Source organism: Staurois parvus, unplaced genomic scaffold (genome assembly GCF_062004578.1).
Source record: "Staurois parvus isolate SC_StPar_1 unplaced genomic scaffold, SC_StPar_1.0 ptg000347l, whole genome shotgun sequence".
Classification (NCBI taxonomy): domain Eukaryota; kingdom Metazoa; phylum Chordata; class Amphibia; order Anura; family Ranidae; genus Staurois; species Staurois parvus.
The window spans coordinates 55,806-78,640 of record NW_028318143.1 but is presented as its reverse complement, the minus strand read 5'-3'; the positions used below and the strand labels follow the sequence as shown (position 1 = coordinate 78,640).

The window sequence follows — 22,835 nt, the reverse complement described above, 5'->3', positions numbered from 1 at the left end:
ATTGACGTCACTTCCCCTTGACGCGTTTCGTCATCGACTTAATCATAACGGGTTTGGATTGCACATAGCTTTTGAGGATTTATTGTACAGCATTTTCTGTCTGTTGATTTTTGTACATCTTTTGGGGTGAAGGTGTTGGTGGTGCTGTGGGGAATTGGATTTATTTATTAAGAGAGTGGTTTTTGATTCTAATAGTGATGATGATACGGATGATTTTAAGAGGACTCCAGTTTGATCACAGCAATTCATGTTACTGTACAAATAAGGAAAAAAGTCTAATGGAGGGGATCAATCAGCCACTGGGATCCAAGTTACATTTATATGAATATTTGGAGATCAGTAAAATGCTTTTAATCCATGAAATTGGAATTTTTAAATTAAATTTACAATACCTGTCAAAATAAAGAATAGTAGGGAATGGTCAAAGCCCCCTGTCAGACATTTATTTTGGCTTTTGAGAGCACCAAATGTACAAGATTCTTAAGTTTTTAATGATAAAATTAGTTCATAGCCAAAAAATCCAACACCGGGTGCTTAGGAATGTGCTTAAATGGACTCAGATACGTACAGTAGATGCCAGGGGCGGACTGACAACTCATGGAGCCCCTGGGCAATAAGGGATCATGGGGCCCCTGTGTCCTTGCCCAAACTCAAAAAAGCCTATGAAAAAGGTACCAGGGGCATCTCATGGGGTCCCCTACTGACCCCGGGCCCTCGGGCAGTCCCCGAGTTTCCAAATGGTCAGTCTGCCCCTGCACAATACTCTACTTCTATTATCCTGATGGAATATCTGGGTAATGTGTAGGCTGCTTTCATACACCAAGGGACCTCTGCGGAAAACCTCAGGCAATCGGTATAAAGGTTGGAACAAAATTTTGCAGTGTCACACCAAAATTTTATTCACTCACAAGAGTCACTAAGTTGTTGTCAACATTGCAAACATGTATAAAGATCAAAAAGAATCCCCAATAATAATACGGGACTCTTAGGAAACTTCATAAGGACTGAGGTGAAATACAAAAAATGCTTTATTACAACATGATAAAATCATACAAATCAAAGGAAGATTATATAAAAACAAATCTTATGGGCTACATCTTCAAGCATAGAGGACATAAGATAGATTTTTGTGGAGCATTCTCTTTCTCCACTATTAGATGTGAAGAGACAAATCTTCTTCAGTGGGAAATTGAAACGCTTCAGACAAATATCTTTCATCAGGGGTAGATTAAAGAGGAGGATGATAGGAATAGATTCTACAATATAATAAATAACAAGAATGTTGTACATTGTTAAACTGTATATATAGACAATGTAGTGTTCAGCTAAATACATACCATCCAAAGTTCATGCAATTTCATCAAATGTAGCCATATTATAATTAAAATCAGTTTGGTTTTGATTTATTGACCTTTACAAGGTTCTCTGTAAATGAGCTTCTGTAACCCTCAGGGGCCATTGCACTCCTAAAAGAAACACCTTAAATTTTACCAAAATGTCTCAGTTTCGCTCATCCTTACTTGTAAGTCTCAATTAGCACAAAATATCAGCTAACCTAGAGCAACAGTAGTGTTACCAACATGGAAGATTTTTTATTTTCTATGCAAGTGTAGGGAATTTTGCAAACATACAACTTGCAACTATTACCAGTATTATTAAAGTATTTTTTTTCCCTATATCATTCCTTAAACTTACCTTCAAAGTAAAGCGAGTCAATCACAGTTTCCTGACAAGCCTTTTCAGCCTTTAATATTTTTTTTCCCGAAGTGGCTCTAAACATCTAAATTGTTCCTGAAACTTTGAAAGCACAAAAATAAAGTTTGACATGTCAGCTGTACTTTGGAAAACCCAGCGGGAGGTTGAAGAAGAAAACCGTGTCAACAGCCTGATAATCTGATAGTTCAAATATTGCCTTGTATCACCTGTTATTGGTGATCGGACTTTGTGGAAGATTACACTGTCATCTTCATGTTTCACAAATTCCGCGGTACCCTGTAATCATCACGGCTATTTTTAACCCAAATTGTAGCATTAGATGGGAGCCGGCTATTTCACAGGAACGGATGAGACGAAACGCAAACGCTACCAGAGAAGGCTTTTCTGGAAAAATCTTTTCCATTTACCAGTTTGTTAAATCTTTGGGGACACATTCATTTTAAAAACTCATCCTGAGCTTTATGGGTGCACATGGAGTGCATGATGAGGCAACCACGAGATCTGGATTTATTTACTCTTTATAAAGAGGCTCTTAAAGTGATCCTGATCAGCCTAAAACTTTAATGTTTACAACAATGCTGCAAATGTAGGGATCTGTGGTAGAGGGAAGTGCCTATTCCTGTCCTCAGAGAACCCCCTTGGATCCTATGCCTGGGCTGTACATGGGACCTCTACTTTTATCAAGTAGAGAAGAGGGTCTTTACCCTCATAGCACTAAGATCTACCCAATCATTTCCAATGCCCTAGTTCTCAGATGCTTCCACTGCTCACTGAAATTCTGGTATTCTACAGCTTAAAGTGGAACTGAGTTAGTTCCATTTTAACAGTCCCTTCCCAAGCAGAATTGCTTGAAATTTTTTTTTCATTTTTATTTCTGGCCCTGCCCCCAACTCCATTCCAACATAGGCCAGAATGACATGTACCTGGTACTGCAGCCTCTTGAGATATCTACATCACATCTCCAAGGAGGCTGTAGGATTGGCACACAGAGAAGATAGGGGGTGGGCCGGGGGCAGGTTCAGTGCGTCATTGTGCAAAGTTGGCTGCCTGTACCTGAACTGGGCAGCCAGTTGAAGATGACCAAGATAGTGGTACGTGACCCTCTGTATGGCACCTGAACAGTGGTTTGAAGTGGGACAATGCAATACCCCCCCCCCCCGCACACACACACACCTGCTGCTACTCACTTCTCCATGCAACCCTGCAACTGCAGTGTTGGGTCAGAGTGTTTAGTAAATACATACTCTTTCCGAGAATGGAGAAGCATATGGCTTCTTCCCAGGATGCAGCTTCTGAGTCTGTTGTTAGGTTCAAACACCATCACCTAACCACAAAGAGGAAGATGGTAACTCCTTTTGACATGACGCTTACACAGGGTTAGGACATAGCACTTTGATGGACCAGTGTTCAGTGAAGGAGTTCTGGATAGTTGAGTATAAGTGAGTGGGGGAGTTTCTTAGAAAGGAACCCATGATTATAAGTGGGCAAAGTGACAAAGGGATTGATTTGCTAAAACTGGGAAGTGAAAAATCTGGTGCAGCTCTGTATAGAAACCAATCAGTTTCCATTTTTTTTTGCCGAGGCTTAATTGAACAATCTGAAGTTAGAATCTGATTGGCTACCATGTACAGCTGCACCATATTTTTCACTCTCCAGTTTTAATAAATCAATCCCAAAGTCTCTTTAAGCACAGTGTCAGACCATGTCAGACGTTACAGACAAATTCCACTATGTAGATTTCAATGCCAAAGAGTCAGCACTGATATCATTTGGCATTGGGTTTTTAGCTTTCAAAAACAGAGAAAAAACACTTTATTTTCAATGCTAATCCTTAAATCTATCCTCAGCATCTCAACAGACAGACTTAACCTTAGTGGAGAAGAGTAACAGTGCCCAAAACTAACAATCCTGTGCTAAATGCAAAGTATTCTGTACCCAGTGTAACTGCATTTGTCATCTCTGCTTTGGGTGGGTTGACTGCCATTTTTCTTTTCCATGAGAGTGCCCCCAATTGTTATGCAGGCTGTCTCATTACACATGGTGATGGATGACAACTGGAGGAAAGATTAAGTGAAGTGAAACTAAATGAAAGAAACACACATTGTGGCCTTTATAGCCAAAAAAGGTCATGACAAAGGCAAACACCAACCAAACATATTTTCTTTTGGATAGAGCAGACAAAAGTGTGAACCTCAAGCCCTCCATAAATGGTTCGAATCTCAGCCGGTTCGGGAGAGACTGCCCGAAATTTGAACCATCTATGGGCAGGTTGATTGTACCCAATTAAATTTTTATAGGACTTGTGTACAATCAGCATGTCAGGTTTTTCATGCAATTATTGATAGCAGCTATAGCCAATAGCAATAAATAGAGATGAGCGAATTATTCAAAAATTTGATTCGGCTGATTCGCCGAATTTGCGGAAGAAATTCGATTCGATGCGAATTTATTCGCTGCGAATTTAACTTATTTAAAGGGTTTCTAGGCTTCATATTAGTGCAGAACACTGTACCTTTAATTTAAATGCCCTTGGAGTCTGCTGGGGAAGAGAAATAATACTGTCAGTCAGTATGACATGCAGATGAGTGCCGTCGATCTTAGAATCACCGCACACTTCACTCATTTGGGCAGTCACGGGGCACGACGAAGAAGAAGAAGAAGAAGAATGAAAAGAAGAAGAAGAAGAATGAAAAGAAGAATGAAAAGAAGAAGAAGAAGAATGAAAAGAAGAAGAAGAAGAATGAAAAGAAGAATGAGAAGAAGAATGAAAAGAAGAAGAAGAAGAATGAAAAGAAGAATGAAAAGAAGAAGAATGAAAAGAAGAAGAAGAAGAATGAAAAGAAGAAGAATGAAAAGAAGAAGAAGAATGAAAAGAAGAATGAAAAGAAGAAGAAGAAGAATGAAAAGAAGAAGAATGAAAAGAAGAAGAAGAAGAATGAAAAGAAGAATGAAAAGAAGAAGAAGAAGAAGAATGAAAAGAAGAAGAAGAAGAAGAATGAAAAGAAGAATGAGAAGAATGAAAAGAAGAATGAAAAGAAGAAGAAGAAGAATGAAAAGAAGAATGAAAAGAAGAAGAAGAAGAATGAAAAGAAGAATGAAAAGAAGAAGAAGAAGAATGAAAAGAAGAATGAAAAGAAGAAGAGGAATGAAAAGAAGAAGAAGAATGAAAAGAAGAATGAAAAGAAGAATAATGAAAAGAAGAAGAAGAAGAATGAAAAGAAGAATGAGAAGAAGAATGAAAAGAAGAAGAAGAATGAAAAGAAGAATGAAAAGAAGAATGAAAAGAAGAAGAAGAAGAATGAAAAGAAGAAGAAGAATGAAAAGAAGAAGAAGAATGAAAAGAAGAAGAATGAAAAGAAGAAGAAGAAGAATGAAAAGAAGAATGAAAAGAAGAAGAATGAAAAGAAGAAGAAGAATGAAAAGAAGAAGAAGAAGAATGAAAAGAAGAATGAGAAGAAGAATGAAAAGAAGAAGAAGAAGAATGAAAAGAAGAATGAAAAGAATGAAAAGAAGAAGAAGAATGAAAAGAAGAAGAATGAAAAGAAGAAGAAAAAGAATGAAAAGAAGAATGAAAAGAAGAATGGGAAGAATGAAAAGAAGAATGAAAAGAAGAAGAAGAATGAAAAGAAGAAGAATGAAAAGAAGAAGAAGAAGAATGAAAAGAAGAATGAAAAGAAGAATGAGAAGAAGAATGAAAAGAAGAAGAAAAATAATGAAAAGAAGAATGAAAAGAAGAAGAAGAAGAATGAAAAGAGGAATGAAAAGAAGAATGAGAAGAATGAAAAGAAGAATGAAAAGAAGAAGAAGAAGAATGAAAAGAAGAAGAAGAAGAATGAAAAGAAGAAGAATGAAAAGAAGAAGAATGAAAAGAAGAAGAAGAAGAATGAAAAGAGGAATGAAAAGAAGAATGAGAAGAATGAAAAGAAGAATGAAAAGAAGAAGAATGAAAAGAAGAAGAAGAAGAATGAAAAGAAGAATGAAAAGAAGAAGAAGAAGAATGAAAAGAAGAATGAAAAGAAGAAGAATGAAAAGAAGAAGAAGAAGAATGAAAAGAAGAATGAAAAGAAGAAGAAGAAGAAGAATGAAAAGAAGAATGAGAAGAATGAAAAGAAGAATGAAAAGAAGGAGAAGAAGAATGAAAAGAAGAAGAAGAATGAAAAGAAGAATGAAAAGAAGAAGAATGAAAAGAAGAAGAAGAAGAAGAATGAAAAGAAGAATGAAAAGAAGAATGAAAAGAAGAAGAAGAAGAATGAAAAGAAGAAGAATGAAAAGAAGAATGAAAAGAAGAAGAAGAAGAAGAATGACAAGAAGAAGAAGAATGAAAAGAAGAAGAAGAAGAATGAAAAGAAGAATGAGAAGTAGAATGAAAAGAAGAAGAAGAATGAAAAGAAGAATGAAAAGAAGAAGAAGAAGAATGAAAAGAAGAAGAATGAAAAGAAGAAGAAGAAGAAGAAGAAGAATGAAAAGAAGAATGAGAAGAAGAATGAAAAGAAGAATGAAAAGAATGAAAAGAAGAATGAAAAGAAGAATGAAAAGAAGAATGAAAAGAAGAAGAAGAAGAAGAATGAAAAGAAGAAGAAGAATGAAAAGAAGAATGAAAAGAAGAAGAAGAAGAATGAAAAGAAGAATGAAAAGAAGAAGAATGAAAAGAAGAAGAAGAAGAATGAAAAGAAGAAGAAGAATGAAAAGAAGAAGAAGAAGAAGAATGAAAAGAAGAAGAAGAATGAAAAGAAGAAGAATGAAAAGAAGAAGAATGAAAAGAAGAAGAAGAAGAATGAAAAGAAGAAGAAGAATGAAAAGAAGAATTCCAGTACAGCAAAAAGTGTATCTGCAGAGAGCTCCGCTATTTCTGACAGTTCTCTGACAGTTCCTTCACATTTACAGCGGTTGAAACATTGTATCTATTTGTTTCCGAATAAAAACATCTGTATCCTAAATGGAAACAAATAGATACAATGTTTCAACCGCTGTAAATGTGAAGGAACTGTCAGAGAACTGTCAGAAATAGCGGAGCTCTCTGCAGGGACACTTTTTGCCGGCTGTAGAAGGGATGAAAATCGGCCGATCGGGAAAAATTCGATTCGCGTATCCGAAGTTTTCTAATATTCGGATTCGGTGCGAATCAAATTTTTCCTAATATTCGAAACGAATTCCACTTCGCCGAGTTCGATTCGCTCATCTCTAGCAATAAACACTGTGTTCCCCCAGCAGGGACAGCTCCCCCCCTCTGGGTGAGCACAATAGCTCCGTGGGAGGGATTTCCCATCAACACTGACTGTGTCAATGGGGGAATCAAGCAATTTTCTTTCCTGCAACCCATGATTGCTGAAAAGAAAATCACATTGTCTATGACAGGTTTTAAATGCTTTGCATCAAATCCATCCAGCACCACACGCTTTTGTTCCTTTGTCAAGAGTGCATAAGTAACTAGGACACCATCAACAACAAATAGAAGAGAGAGCCAGCACTCAACCTATCAACCTCAGGATTTTAATGAGGTAATTTGGCAACAGCGATATGAAAAAATGCAGAGTAGACCATAACACAATACATTTATGGGCCACCACCTTGAAAAAGGGGTCCATTGTGGCCCAGAAACAAGGGTGTGTTACAGTTTACTCTGCATTTTTGTGTATTGATCTTGCAAAATGGCCTCATTAAAATGCTGAGGTCGATTAGTTGAGTGCTGGCTCTTCCATCTAGTTTAGGTTTTAAAAGCTGTCTGTATCCCTGTTGGAGAGCTTTCCCCTCACTTCTTGATAGCACTGTTCCTAGCCTATCACTTTAACTCATCCATGCTAAAAACCAAAGTCCCCATAGGGGATACTTAACCTATTCTTGTGTCTCTCAGTTGCAGTAGCACCCTGCACCAATCTGTACAAGAGCATTGCTAAGATCTCACGGCTTCAAGATTCCTGCCTTAAAACAAAATAATTCATTGAACAGTAAATCCCCTATAAGATGATCTTGGCAGCCTGTATTAGGATCCACAGTGTTGTCTTTATACGCCATTTATATGTCCTTCTTTTATTTTGCAGGTTAATTTGATGGCCTTTGGTGTGATTATCTACAAAGTTTTTCGACACACTGCAATATTAAAACCAGAAGGTAGTTGCTACGAAAACATAAGGTGAGCAATCAGAAATTCTAAAGCAGCCGTGTACAGAAGCATCTCAAACGGGGAAGAGTATTAATAAAAAACAGTGCACTGTGCTTCAAGGGATACAGAATATTTATGACACATTTGACAGCGTAGAGAAGCAATAAACAATATTTATTACCTTTGTTACAATGTTACTCCTCATTTTTTTGTAGTATCCCTTGTGCCCAGTGGGATATATTCAAATTGCTTCTCACCATGGGGATGCGTCTAGAGTTGTCTACAGCTGGTGGAGGAATATCCATAGAGACAGTATTCCTTTGTGCCTACAGTTCCTATCAGCAACAGCAGAACATTTTTTTAAAAGTCACAATAGATTAGTGATGAGAAATTCCAAAATTTGACTCAACATTCATTTTTGAAGTTTTGAATTGCATTAATGTTAATAGAGGACCATTTTTGATGGTCACTGGTTGCCTTTTGCAGGGCTGCTAGACAACCTATTGTCACACAAATGGCATGTGTTTATGTATTTCCCAGGTTCCCCTGCCATTGCATAATACTTCAAGGATGACATGGGCATTACACAAATCCTTAAATTTACATTTTTATTTTTTTTGCAATTAGCTTTGTTTACAAGCAACGGTAGATCTTCTATGATGTGATTAATTTGTGACAGAATATACATTTCTCTGATAGTTTTGGTATTAACATATATAGATTCATCAAGTGATGTCAGGTCTGTTTGACCAGCAGTAGCCCCCAAATTTTTAATGTCAGAAGAAAAAAATGTTTTTCATTTGACTGAAGACAGATAACAAAGGATGTGAAGGGCATTATAGTTCCATGCCAAAATGTATCAACCACAGATTTGATTAAAAAATTTTAATTAAAATTTGTGTTTGGTGCAAATTCAGTCTACAATAGGATCTTTACCTCCAAGCCCCCATACCCCAGCTTCATTTTTTTCATCTGTCCCCTTCTACTTTTTATTGCTGGGTTGTACTCAAGAAACATACTTGCCTGGCCAGCAAATCAGGGCTGTTCTGTAGGGCTTTGCTATTCTGCTTCTGCACACTGCATCCTGCCCTGACATCTTCTTTTCCTCTGTCACCAGGAGCTGTCTCACTCTTCATAACTTCTTAGATCCAGCTCATATGATTGCACATATGCATTGTAGGGTTCTCTATTAGTCCCCAGATCTCCCCTCTGGCCTCCAATGCAGCCAACCAGACACAGATCGGTCTAATCGGCTGCTTCACTTGCCAGTACCTGGCAAGTAAATGCAGGACTGAATCCCAAAATCCTTGTCGCTTCCGGTTTCTGATGTTACACAGTGGGAGGAACAACATCAGTTCCTTCCACTGAGTCTGGGGGAGACAATGCTGCCAGATGCATCTTTACCAGGCTCCCTGATCACATGGGAGAGCCCGGTAAAGACAGTGGCAGGAGAGGGGTGGGACCCAGTTCTGCCACTTAGAAAAGCAATCCAGCAGCTGCATAGCTGCTCAGAATACTTTTACATAAAAGAAAATTGCTGGCACTAAACATGATACCAGGATCATGGATGTAGCCTCAACCATGGTCCCGGTATAACTGCTTCTAGACCAGGCCATATATATATGTACGGCAGTATTGAAGTGGTTAAAGGGGTATTTTGGAGTAAAAGTCCACTTTAATGCTACAATGAATACTATAAATCAGAAGTTTAGGTATGACAATTTTTGTATAGTTATAGGTATGGCACATACATACTTACATTATACTCAGGTGGACCAATGTAAGTATGTACAATATGTGCCATACCTGTGGGATCCCCGAGGAAGATGGAAATCACTGTAGTAGAAACTGCTACTAAAGTGATCGCTGCTAGCTTCAAAAGTCCCAAGCCAAGCATCTGCCATGCTACTTACTGAACACGGGTATTTAAAGAACACTTTGCAATTTCCTATGAATGGAAAGTTTTCTCTGATTGGACAAGGGAGAGATTGTGACGTCACTGCCAGCCTCTCCACCTCATCCAATCAGAGAATGTGTTGCATTCTTTGAGAACTTGCAAAGTGTTCTTTGAATGGCGCCCATGTGTTCACAGTGCAGTAGGACAGCCACTCAACATGAAACCCTGAAGGTAACAGTAATCACTGTAGTAGCAGTACCTAGGCAATACTGCAGGTATGGCACACAAATACAGGGCTGCTGTAAGGATTTTTGTCTGAACAGATGAAGGTGAATTTTGCTGCCATAACCACCACCATAATGTGATGGGGCGCAGCGTGCAGGACATCACACAGCATTGAAAATTTGAGCTGTGCTGAACTGACATTAAATGGCAATGTAATGAGGGGGTGGGGTCATGCATTCCCCTTACTGGCTGCAGGTGAGGCAGGTGAGCAGGGGCGGACTGACCATTCGAGCACTTGGGTCAGTAAGGGGCCCCCTGAAATGCCCCTGGTACCTTTTTATAGGTTTTTTTGGGTGTGCTTTGAGTGTGGGCAAGGACACAGGGTAAAATAAAGAGAAAAAACCAGAGGGTAAAGGACCCAGAGGCCAAAAAGGGGGTCCAAATGAGGACAAACTGCAGCCTTGAAAACCAAATAGTAAACAAAAATAATTTAATTTGCAGTAAAAAAAAAGTACAAATATCACAAAGATATATATGGCATGATAAGCCAAAATATACAAAAAATTACACAAAAAATTACCTCACCACCACCCAGGGGGAAATAAAGTCAAAAGCAGAATGGCAAGATCAACCTGGACAACACTAGACATGCAAAAAGTCCCATAAAGATGTGATGAATAGTAGACCTGTGATGAATAGTATAGTCTCAAAATTTGAACAAGACAGTGAAGATGACAAGCAGGTGATGATATAGATAGCTCAAGAAGGTATGGTGAGTACCAAGTACAGGATTCATGTATAAATCACATAAACATACACGAGAAGTGCATAATAATCAATCTAGATAAACATGATCCTTGATGCAACCATCAAAAATAACTGATATAATCCATAGTATCAGGGTAAAGAGCTGAAGGTCATTCCTTAGGTATCAGGTAAAGTATGAAAGTATTACAGATCTCTCATCGAAAATATGCAGTTAGGCTTGTGGTGCAAAATTATATAGAATACATCTCCTCAATATTGCAAGAGTGGTTTGATGATGGAAGGGAAATGGCAATATATGACATAATATGCCCAATTTCCCAAAGGTCATTTAGACAGTCAATGATTATCATGTAGACATGTATCATACAGATGGCATAATAGCTTGGTGGAGCCCATAATATGCATAATATATAGATGCCTTGGATACTTGAAGCACGAGGGGTTGTCAGGTGAAGACCCAGTTCAGTAAAAGTCCACAACAAATGCAGATATGGTAAAGTGGAAAGCTTGTATCAAACCTGTAACAGCTAATAGTCATCAACCGACCTGTAGCCCATGTGGGGATAGTTGCTGAGGTCAGTGGAGTTGAATCCTGTGTGTTAACAGGTGAAGATCCTCCCAATATAGGGAAAGCTATCAGCCACTGTTGGGTCAGATTCCTGTTGCCAGCCCCAAAGTGCCGTGATAATAGGCTTGTAATGCAGAGTTATGTAGAATACATCTCTATAATATATCAAGAGTGGTTAGATGATGGCAAGACAAATGGCAATATATGGCATAATATGCCCAATATCCCAGGGATCTTTTGGCCAGTCAATGATTGTTATGTAAACATGTATCATGCAGATGGAATAATTGTTTGGTGGAGCCAGTAGTATGCATAATATATAAATGCCTTGAATAACGGAGCACAGGAGATTATCAGATAGAGACCCAGTTCAATAAAAGTCCTTAAATAATACAGGTATAATAAAGTGGAAGGCTTGTGGCAAACCTGTAGCAGCTGATAATCATCCTCAGACCTATAGCCCATGCAGAGATAGTTGCTGAGGTCAGTGAAGTTGAATCCTGTGTGTTAGCAAGTGAGGATCCTCCCAATGTAGGGAAAGCTTATCAGCCACTTCTGGGTCAAACTCCTGTTGATAGTCCAAAACATGCCATGATGATAGGCAAGGATTGATATATGACATACTGCATATAGCGGTGCAATATAGTGGCTAAGGATGGCAGCCGTACATGCTGTAAGGAAAGCCGTGGCTCCACAGAGAAAATGTATGGATGTCAGGTGCTGCAGTCTGACTGAGCCACTCCGCAGGGCTGCGCATGTGCCAGCGTGTCCAGGAGGTGACGTTGACGCGTTTCGCCCACTACGTCTTATGGGCTTCTTCAGAGACATTAAATGGCAATGTAATGAGGGGGTGGGGTCATGCATTCCCCTCACTGACTGCAGGTGAGCAGGGGTGGACTGACCATTCGAGCACTCGGGTCAGTAAGGGGCCCCATGAAATGCCCCTGGTACATTTTTATAGGCTTATTTGGGTGTGCTTTGAGTGTGGGCAAGGACACAGGGGCCCCATGATCCCCTAATGCCTGGGGGCCCCATGAGTTGTCAGTCCGCCCCTGCAGGTGAGGCAAACTACAAATTCTGCCAGGAGAGAGGGCACAGCGTTAGGGAATAGAAAACAGGTATTTTAATCAACTGAATCCCCAGCAATTTAGATCTACAAAGGATTGAGATCTTACCACCCCCCCATACTGGCACCCTAAGGCGGCTGCCTAAGCAGCCTTATGCTGGCACCATCTGGGTATACATACTTACATTGGTCCAAGCTGAAACAATGTAACTGTAAAATTTACATAAAACTCAGTGTGTTCCACTATCACTGCTGCACAAGTGTTCACTATCACATATGTGGTCACGTTTTATTTTGAGTGATTAGTGCACATATGTTACACCAGTTTGAGTTATTATTTATATTAATCAAGGATAATGCATTGAGTTTTTTTCTTGTTTTGAGGTGTATGTCCTCTTTGGAGCCATTCGGAGGGCTCTGCAGAAGGATTTTCCTGTTGGATGAAAATTTTTGAGTGACTTTATTATTTATGGACACATTTTGGTAATTTTTGAAAAAGTTGAACTTTATAGACTTTCACTTATCATTTGAACAATTTTTGTAGGATTTATGTGTATAGCACTTAAAAGGGTTTATTCACTTATGTAAAATTTGCCATTCTTAAACTTTAGCTCTAAGTGCATGTTCCTCTATAAGGATGAATAATAGGTAATAACTTCTATGCATTAAGTTTATAACTTCACTGCCCTGTCTCACAGCATTACATTTCTCCGAAGGTGTAAAGAGGTGACGTTATGCATAAAACCAATATACATGCTTTAATCATTTCTGTTCTAAATATAAAATCATAGCCAAGCACAGGGAAAGGCTTATTTCCTAAGCTGTACCAACTTTCATGTTATTGAAGACAGACGTTTCCTAAAGGGAATTCCTCGGAGTAGATTAAAAATGAGGTCATATGGCATTGCCAGCCTTGCCAGTCTCCGGGGAAGTCCATATTTACTAAAGATCTTTATTTTAGAGTTCATCTGTGCAATCACCATAATGCTGCGATGGAGGAGGGCTGGGAGATAGACTGTGTGCTTGGTGATTCCAGTGATAAGGATTTGTGGGTATTTCAGAAGTATTATGTCTCCCGCCTGTGTGGTCCATATTCTTTGCCTTTTGCCATGTTAGTACTAGCAGGTTACTGTTTTTGGACTTTGGGGTTGGTTTGTATTCCCATACATTTTATTGCTCTGAAAAAGTGCATTTAACCACTTGCCCTCCTGAGGATTTCCCCCCCCTCCCTTCATGACCAGGCCATTTTTTGGATTATGGTGCTGCGTTATTTAACATGTCCAGTAAAAAAATACATTTCATCATAAATTTCGACCAAAATGTATTCTGCTACATGTCTTTGCTAATAAAAAATCCCAATATGTATAAATGAATTGGTTTGCATGAAAGTTATAGCGTTTACAAATGGCAGTATAGATAATGGGATTTTATTTTTCTACAGTGACTTCTAGCAGGACTGCAGCGGACATTCTGACACTGGGGGGAACTAACTTTGTGTCACTGACACCCTAGTGACACCAATACAGTGATCAGTGCTAAAAAAAAGCACTGACACTGTACTAATGGCACAGGGCAGGAAGGGGTTAATGTGAGGGGCGATCAAAGGGTTAACTATGTGCTGGGAGTGGTTTACTAGGGAGCAGGTGGTGTGTGCTTTACTGTAAGCACACTGAGCAGTGTGCTGGAGCTGACAGAGAGGAAGATTGTTTGTAAACAAAACAATCTTCCTCCTCATCAGAGATGCTCGGTAATCACCGGGTGCCAGCAGGTAATTACCAGGCGGGATTCGGTGATTGACATCCGTGGCCACAAATGGCGACGCAAATGGCTCACACGCTCCCCCTACCCAGAAATACAAAATCACGTATATGGTGATTTCACATATATACTGTGATTTTGCGCACAGGTGCCGCCCTGTAGCAGTATATCTGCTATAGGGCGGTCCTTAATCAGTTAAATTCCTGGCCAAGTTTGAAAGTAAACAGGGTCATACAGCAGGTAAAATAAGTATTGAACACGTCACCATTTTTCACAGTAAATATATTTCTAAAGGTGCTATTGACATGAAATTTTCACCACATGTCGGTAGCAACCTATGAAATCCATACATACAAAGAAACCAAAATAAATTAGTTCAGAAATTAAGTTATGTGTAATAAAATGGAATGGCACAGGGAAAAAGTATTAAACACCCTAATTGAAATGTATTTAATGCTTCGTACAAAATCCTTTGTTGGTAATGACAGCTTCAAGATGTCTCCTCTATGGATAAACTAGTCGCATGCATTGCTCAGGTGTGATTTTGGCCCAGTCTTCCACACAAACCATCTTCAAATCTTGAATGATCCGTGGGCCTCTTCTATGAACTCTGATCTCTAGTTCTTTCCATAGATTTTCTATTGGATTCAAGTCAGGTGATTGGCTGGGCCATTCTAGCAGCTTTATTTTCTTTCTTTGAAACCAATTGAGAGTTTCCTTGGCTTTGTGTTTTGGGATCATTGTCTTGCTGAAATGTCTTCCCTTGTTTCATCTTCATCATCCTGGTAGATGGCAGCAGATTTTTATCTAGATAATTATTTTTACATTTTTACATTCATCCTTCTTGCACTGACATAAAGTTTGCCAGTACCGTATGCTGAAAAACAACCCCACACCATGATGTTCCCACCTCCATGCTTCACTGTTGGTATGGTGTTTTGGGGGTGATGTGCAGTGCCATTTGACCTCCAAACATGATGTGTATTATGGCATCCAAAGAGTTCAATTTTGGTCTCCTCTGAACAGACTATACTCTCCCAGTATTTCACAAACTTGTCTAAATGTTGTGCAACAAACATTAAACAAACTTCAACATGCTTATTCTGGAGTCTTGCGTAATGAGCGTGCATACAGGCCACATCGGTTGAGTGCATTACTTATTGTTTTCTTTGAAACAATTGTACCTGCTAATTCCAGGTCTTTCTGAAGCTCTCCACAAGTGGCGCTTGGCTCTTGGACAATTCTTCTGATAATTCTTTTTACTCCTCTGTTAGAAATCTTGCCAGGAGCACAGGGCCATGGTTATGGTAAAATTATGTTCTTTCCATTTCTGGATTATGGCCCCAGCAGTGCTCACTGGAACATTCAGAAGTTTAGAAATCCTTCTGTAACAAATGCCATCAGTATGTTTTGCAACAATAAGGTTGTGAAGGTCTTGAGAGAACTCTTTGCTTTTACCCATCATGAGATGTTTCTTGTATGACACCCTGGTAATGAGACACCTTTCTATAGACCATCAGTTGAGACTGAATCAGCTGATATTAATTTTCACTGACAAGGGTCAAGATTACTTTCTAATAACTGATAGATGTCATTCAGCAGCTAAGAATATCACTTTAAGGCCTGGTTCACACCAATGCATCTTTTTAGTGTTTTTTGCAGAAACACACTACAGGCCATTTAACGTGGTTTCCTATGGGGCATATATGCGTTTTTCAGCTGCTGTGTTTTTGGAAAGGGTCAGGGACTTTTTTAAATGCAAAGCAGTGCATTTTTGTTTTAATAAATTTCAATGGAGACGCTGCAGAAAGCACATGTAGTGCATTTTAGGCGTGTTTTTCATGCTTTTTATGGATTGCATTTTTTAATCTGCCCAGCAACAAATTGGTCAAAAAATCCCATAAAAAACTTAAAATGAAAAACGCATGAAAAACACATCAAAAACATGTGTGCAAAAATGCAAAAGGCACTGCAAAGACCACTGCAGAATGCAAAGCATTCTCTGAATGGTGACTATGTTGATCGGCTGGCCTCTTGTGTTCAGAATGCAGCAGGGCAGTCACAGAGAACCTGGAAGCAGTGACTAGAATAGCAATTTCCAGCTTCTAGAGGGATCCCATAGATATAGTATATTGAAACTGTCATTGGTACAAGGTAGACCAATGTAACTATGTATACAATGCCATACTTGGAATACTTCTTTAACCCCTTCCCTCCGGCAATATGCATATATGCAGCCTCACAGAAGTGGGTCTTTATCTGTGAGGCAGCATATATGTGTACCTGTCTTTGTGCTGCGTGCACTGTGCACTCCCACCACAGACACAGGTCTCTTACAAAAGCCCCAGGTCTCATACTGATGATTGGGACCTGGGACTCCTAGTTCCCAGTCACCTGATCGCTGTGATAGCATCTAAATGGCCTTCACAGTGATAAATCACTGTGGAGCCTGCCCCTGTGTTTTCTTTCTCTTCTGATGGAGAGAAAGATTCATTGTATCCTTCTCTCCTTGCAGGAGAGGAAGAAAGAAAGAAGAAAGAATAGCTAGATCAAGGTTTGGGGTGTCAGAGTTAGTGTTAGGGTCAAGGTAGGGGTCATCATATTTTGGGTAGGATTTAAAAAAAAGTATAATTAATGTCAATGTCAGTGTACTTTAGGTAGAATTAAAAAAACTAAATGCTTCTCTCTCCCACTTCTTGCAGGGATGACAGTTCGGGCTTGACTGCTCTTGATTCGTCAGCACCATCTATGTAAGCTCTCTAGCCCGAGCTGTCATCCCTGCAAGGGGAGCAAGCGGCGGGGATTTAAAATCTCTGCCGTTTTCTCTCCTCTCCCACAGCTGAGAATATGGAGCATCTGCCTCCATGGTATACATCCGCACATGCCACTCTCCGCTCAGAATGGGATCAAACAGGAAGGTTTCCCACAACTCTCCTGTGTGAACTGAGACTATGACAAGCCTGGGTTCACACCGGAGCAGTGGGGAAACCGCATGTGATTTAGACAGGAATCTCACTGCATTCCTGTTCAAATCGCATGCTGTTCTTTGCAGTGCAATTTGTGTCTATTGACGCAAATCGCACCGCAAAGTATCGGTTTCAGATATTGGGAGCAATTTCACGAGTGCGAGTACTCATTAAAATACTCAGCATCGGCACTGATACCGATATCGGTATCAGTACCGGTCCATCCCTAGTTAATATTATTCCTTAAATAATATGTAAACCCAACATTTCATATTCCTGATATGTGCTTGCTGTACTATGTACTTGTATGAAACAGTGTTTTGCTCTCTTTGTATTGCTTACTTTGTGTGAAATCCCTGGTGTTCCTGCCAGTCCCTCTGCTTTCCTGTTAAAAACTGACCACACTAGGCATGAGAGCACAGAATGATCAAGCTGACTCAGCCTGCTCTCCTCCAATGATCAGACATCTGCTGACAACCCCCCCCCCCCCACACCCATTCACTGAGAAGACCAGTGTACTGTTGTTTCCCCACCCTTACCTCTCTATGGTATCAGAGGGTATGTGATCACTTATTTAAAAAAAGGTGAAAAAAAGGTATTAATAATGTTTTTTATTTACATGAATGTTTTACCTTTCATTTCTATTTTAAACTGAATGGGTTGTTTTACAAAGTGAGGGTTTACAATCACTTTAACATAAAATTGTACGGTTGTTCTTGCAGGTCCTGTGCACGGGGTGCCCTTGCTCTCCTATTCCTCCTTGGTGCCACTTGGATGTTTGGTGTCCTCCATGTTGTAAATGGCTCACTGGTTACAGCTTACCTCTTTACCATCTCCAACGCCTTCCAAGGAATGTTCATCTTCATCTTCCTATGTGTGTTATCCAAGAAGGTGAGTCAAGTAATTAACAACAAAACAATCATAAAAATAACAATCATAAACAATAAAACACCAATTAAAGTAACATTGACAGTCAAAAGAGAAATATTAAATATTTACAGAAAGTATGAGACCAACCTGATGTTTGAGGCTAGGTTCACACTCATGCGGTTCGGTACATCGCATGTGATTCTCACAGGAACCGCACCACATTCCTGTGGAAATCACATGCGAATTGTGTACATACTGTATTGTATGGCTCAAATCGCAATAAGGTGCAGGACCCTTTTTTGGTGCGCATTAACCCGGACTGCATGGGTATTCACACCTATGCGATCCAATTCTGCACATCACACCGCGTCTTGTGAACCGATTTCGGGGTGTTGTTAACTTAACATACACAACCACAGCAGTTCGCATGAACGGGGTGCGATTTTGATGCGGAGCGGAATTTGCACAGAAAACGCTGTGAATTCCGGACCGCATCAGTGTGAACCCAGGCTGAGAGTATGCAAATGGCCTCAGCCAGGACTACTCCGCCGGCCATGGTACTGACGCGTTTCGTCCTGCCCACCAGAGCTTAGTCCTCTGGTGCCGGTAAGGCATATGCTGTAGTAAGCTCCATGTGAACGAGGCCTAACACAATTCCTGTACTAGTGTGACAACTCATTAACTGTACTGTATCTCGGCTGGAGATGTCACCATAGGACAGGAAGTGTGTTGGGACTACAGAACACCCCCTTCTCATCTCTAAAACCTAAAAAGAAAAAGGTGTTTTGTAGTCCCCAGAAGTGAACTGGGCAAGGATGATAGCATGCACAGGAAATTAGGAGTTCATTGGATTTCCTGCAGGATCAACATGTATTTTATGCACTTATAGAACCAATAAAACACTTTCAATGATATATTTAATGGATCAAAAGGGATAAAAAAAAGAATGGTTTATTGTTAGGGTTTAGTTAAACTTTAACGATCTATGCACAGCATTGCATGTACATTAACATGCTTTTTCCATGCATTATTTTACATTACATTAAGGCAGCTTGTTCACTTTGAATGGGCCTTTAATGAGCCTCAACACACATAAAAAGATGCCTGCACTATTTTTGGCCAATGCAGACATTCACATCTGTGCTTTGTGATGTGCGGAAGGGTAGCTGCTTTGAGTGCTGCGTTATTTATGTGCATTGAAGTGCCATTTAGAATGAAAAGCAGCAAATCTATACAGCACATTAGCATGAGCTGTTGGAGCAAGTTCATAGATAAACAGTTATTCTGTAAATGTATAAAATATTATATTTTTATATTCTCTTATACAAATATACAATATATACCGTATGGTCAAATGCATGAGGACACCTGACTAGCAAACCCAGAACTTTTTTTCAGCACGAATGGGGGGTAACACAGTTCCAGCACCTTCAGCACTGAATGTATGTACTGGGGTGTGCTGGAAGCTCTATTGATGCTGGCCGCTGGGGGATCTATTGTTACTGGAGGGGATCTATTTTTGCATGGGAGTCTACTGTTGCTTGTGAGGAATCTATTGGTGCTGGGGGGAGGGGGTCTTATGTTGCTGGGAGGGATCTACTGTTGAGGGAGAAGTCTATTGATGCTGGCTGCTGGGGGACCTGTTGCTACTAGGGTTTATTGTTGCTGGGGTAAATCTATTTTTGCACGAGGTGGTATTTTGTTGCTGTGGGATGCAGGGCAGTCTATCTTACTGCTTCTCTTATCATTACCAAATTCCATACAAATTACTTAGCACCACAAAATGATATTTGGTTCTGAATTCACAAAACGGGGTGGTACTTGGAGAAGGGTAGGGAGTGGAACGAAGGGACAGTGCCTGGAGGTAGGTAGGGGGTGGAACCAAGGGACAGTGCTCGTAGGGGCAGAGACAAGGGGTGACTCAGAAGAGGGGAGTTCCTGCACCTATTATCTGAGAATAAAGTCCTTATCAAACCTATACAAGCTTAGTGGACAACCCTTACCAAAACCATGGCCAGTAATATGGCATTGGCGCTCCCTTTGTGGGGAGTCCACTCTTCTGGAAACATTGTACAAGATTCTGAAATGTGTCTGTGGAAATTTAAGCCCATGAAGCCAATGATGTTGCACCTGGCCAAAGGTGTTCAGTAGGGTTGAGATCAGGGCTCTCTGCAAACCACTCGAGTTCTTTGCTGGAAGGGCTGTCTCTTTGCTGGAAGGGCTGTCTCTTTGCTGGAAGGGCTGTCTCTTTGCTGGAAGGGCTGTCTCTTTGCTGCATGAGCTGTCTCTTTGCTGGAGGGGCTGTATCTTTGCTGGAGGGGCTGTATCTTTGATGGATGAACTGTCTCATTGCTGGATGGTTGTCTCTTTGCTGGATGGCCTGTCTCTTTGCTGGACAGCTGTCTCTTTGCTGGATGAGCTGTCTCTTTGCTGGATGAGCTGTCTCTTTGCTGGATGAGCTGTCTCTTTGCTGGATGAGCTGTCCCTTTGCTGGATAGCTATCTCTTTGCTGGACAGGCTGTCTCTGCTGGATGGCTGTCTCTGCTGGATGGCCTATCTCTTTGCCCAGTTGTGTTCAGCAAAGAGACATCCCAATCCAGCAAAGAGACAGCCCAGTCCAAGAAGAGACATCTCCACCGAGAAAAGAGACATCCCTATCCAGCAAAGAAACATCCCATCTTTGCTATATGGGGATTTCTCTTTGCTGGACAGTCTGTCTCTTTGCTGGACTGGGCTTTCTCTTTGCCCAGTTGGGTCCAGCAAAGAAACATCCCAATCCAGCAAAGAGACAGCCAAGTCCAAGAAGGGACATCCCCATCCAGCAAAGAGATATCCCTGTCCAGCAAAGAGACATCCTGTCTTTGCTATATGGGGATGTCTCTTTGCTGGATTGAGCCATCTCTTTGAATATATAGGGGGCACTGTGATTAGATCTCTATGGGCACTGAGTAAAGGGGCACTGAGATATAAAGGGGACTGTGCTGTGAAGTGGTATGTAATCAATACAGTGCCCCTTTACAGTGAAGTCCCCTTTATATCACAGTGTCCCTTTATATTATAGTGTGTAGGACTGACTCCGTGAATATTCCGTCATGTCACCGACTGCCCCCGCAAATGCCCTTGCACACACATTCTCTCCCCCCCTGGAAATTGGCTGCTCAGCTTAAAATGCCCAGGCCTATTTTTTGTCCCAGTCTGGGCCTGGTGTCCATCTTCATTTGTTCATATATAACCCATGGCCTATTGGAATTTGGTCCCATTCAGCCAAAACAGTAGGTACTGATATTGGACAGGATGACCTGGCCAAAGGTGTTTAGTAGTGTTGAGGTAAAGGCTCTCTGCAAGCTACTCGATTTCCTCCACACCAAACTCATCAAACCATTTCTTCATGCACCTGGCTTAATGCACAAGGGCACAGGAAGCCATGCTGGAATAGAAAAGGGTTTTCCTCAGACTGTTGCCTCAAGGTTAATAGTGTATAATTATCTAAAATGATTTTGTATGCAGTAGCATTAACAGCATCTTTCTTTAGGAATACCTGAAAGGGTGTCCCCATACGTTTGACCACATAACCCAATGTCTATTTTTTTTTTAAATGCATGCGATAGGACAGCATCTAACAGTAAAAATGCATTGAGAGAGCCAGATGCTACATAGTTACATAGCCAAGTTGAAAAAAGATACATCCCTTGAGTTCAACCAATAAGAAAAACTTCAATAGCCTTTGGGCTGCTGGACCATTTTGGTGATTGGCTAGCTATCGTTTTTTTTGTTAAATTGGAATCATGCAAGCGGTGTTATAGTGCTATGGCTAGTCGGGAAAAAACATCCAGCTGTTCTCAGTTTATAGGCAAACTACAGAACTTTTCTCATCAATAGCAAAAATGATGATTTTCAAAGCCAGTTATCAGCACCCAACAGCTATAATAGGCTTGCTGTACAGTAATTGGTGAACCATTACCTGTGATTTAAATCAATATCAGCTCTATTTACTTATACCAAGCCTTTCTGGAAGATGATTAAGCCTGCTGTTGTTGGTAATCCTTATTGGTAACACGTTTTTTAAGGCCTGGGATAAAAGTGTTTGTCGAGAACTTTTAATAAATAGTAACTATGCTGTAACTTTTCTACTTATGGCAACATAAAGCCGTCTGATAGAGCAAGTCCATGCTTGCCATTACATTGCTTGTTTATTTGTTTGTTTGTTTTCTTGGCCTCATGTTATAGCTGCATATCAATTACCGCACAAGAGATCATTCGTATGCAAAGCACTTTCTGTGCTCTCTGAATATTTCCATACATTATCTCTGAAAATGACTGGGTAATTCCAAAAGGCTGGGGAGCACAGGCAAGTTAAAGACTTTGGCTTTATAGAGCTCTGTAAACTCACTGGAGCCTATTTACTAAACAACTGAAAGGATTCTTCTGGGGGAAGAATAACAAGCTTTATGATATCCCAACAGAAAAAAAATGAAGGCTGGTTTTCAAAACTTAAAGGGAACTTGTACATTGCCCTTAGACACAGCAAAGTACCAAGTTAAATTTTTTTTTGTAGAGACCTGTAGTAAGGGTTACTTGCTTTTTCTTGCTCTCCGTCCCTGTGATCTGCTTCCAAAAAATGGAGCAAAATTTGATGCACTCCCTGTCTGCCCCCTGATGCAGGGCTCATTGCCTTGACAGGCAATCATGAGGCCCGATCAATGTCATGTGGGAGCAAGGGGAGTATGCACACTCCATTACCATGGGACAGTCAAAGGGTTAAAGTGGTTGTAAAGCAGTGATGGTGAACCTTTTAGAGACCAAGTGCCCACATTGCAACCCAAAACCCACTTATTTATGGCAAAGTGCCAACACTGCAATTAAACCTGAATACTGAGGTTTTAGTTTAGAAAAAAACAACC

General features: G+C 40.2%; 1 protein-coding gene across 1 annotated transcript in view; it reads left to right on the top strand.

The window, feature by feature from the left end:
• The window catches only part of ADGRL4 (adhesion G protein-coupled receptor L4), a 262,139-nt gene that overhangs the window by 226,877 nt on the left and 12,427 nt on the right, over positions 1 to 22,835 (top strand). Inside the window, exons 14-15 of the mRNA XM_089684367.1 lie at positions 7,755 to 7,846; positions 17,787 to 17,955. Of these exons, the coding sequence (XP_089540493.1) occupies positions 7,755 to 7,846; positions 17,787 to 17,955 (261 nt within the window). The remainder of the gene's footprint in view (positions 1 to 7,754; positions 7,847 to 17,786; positions 17,956 to 22,835) is intronic.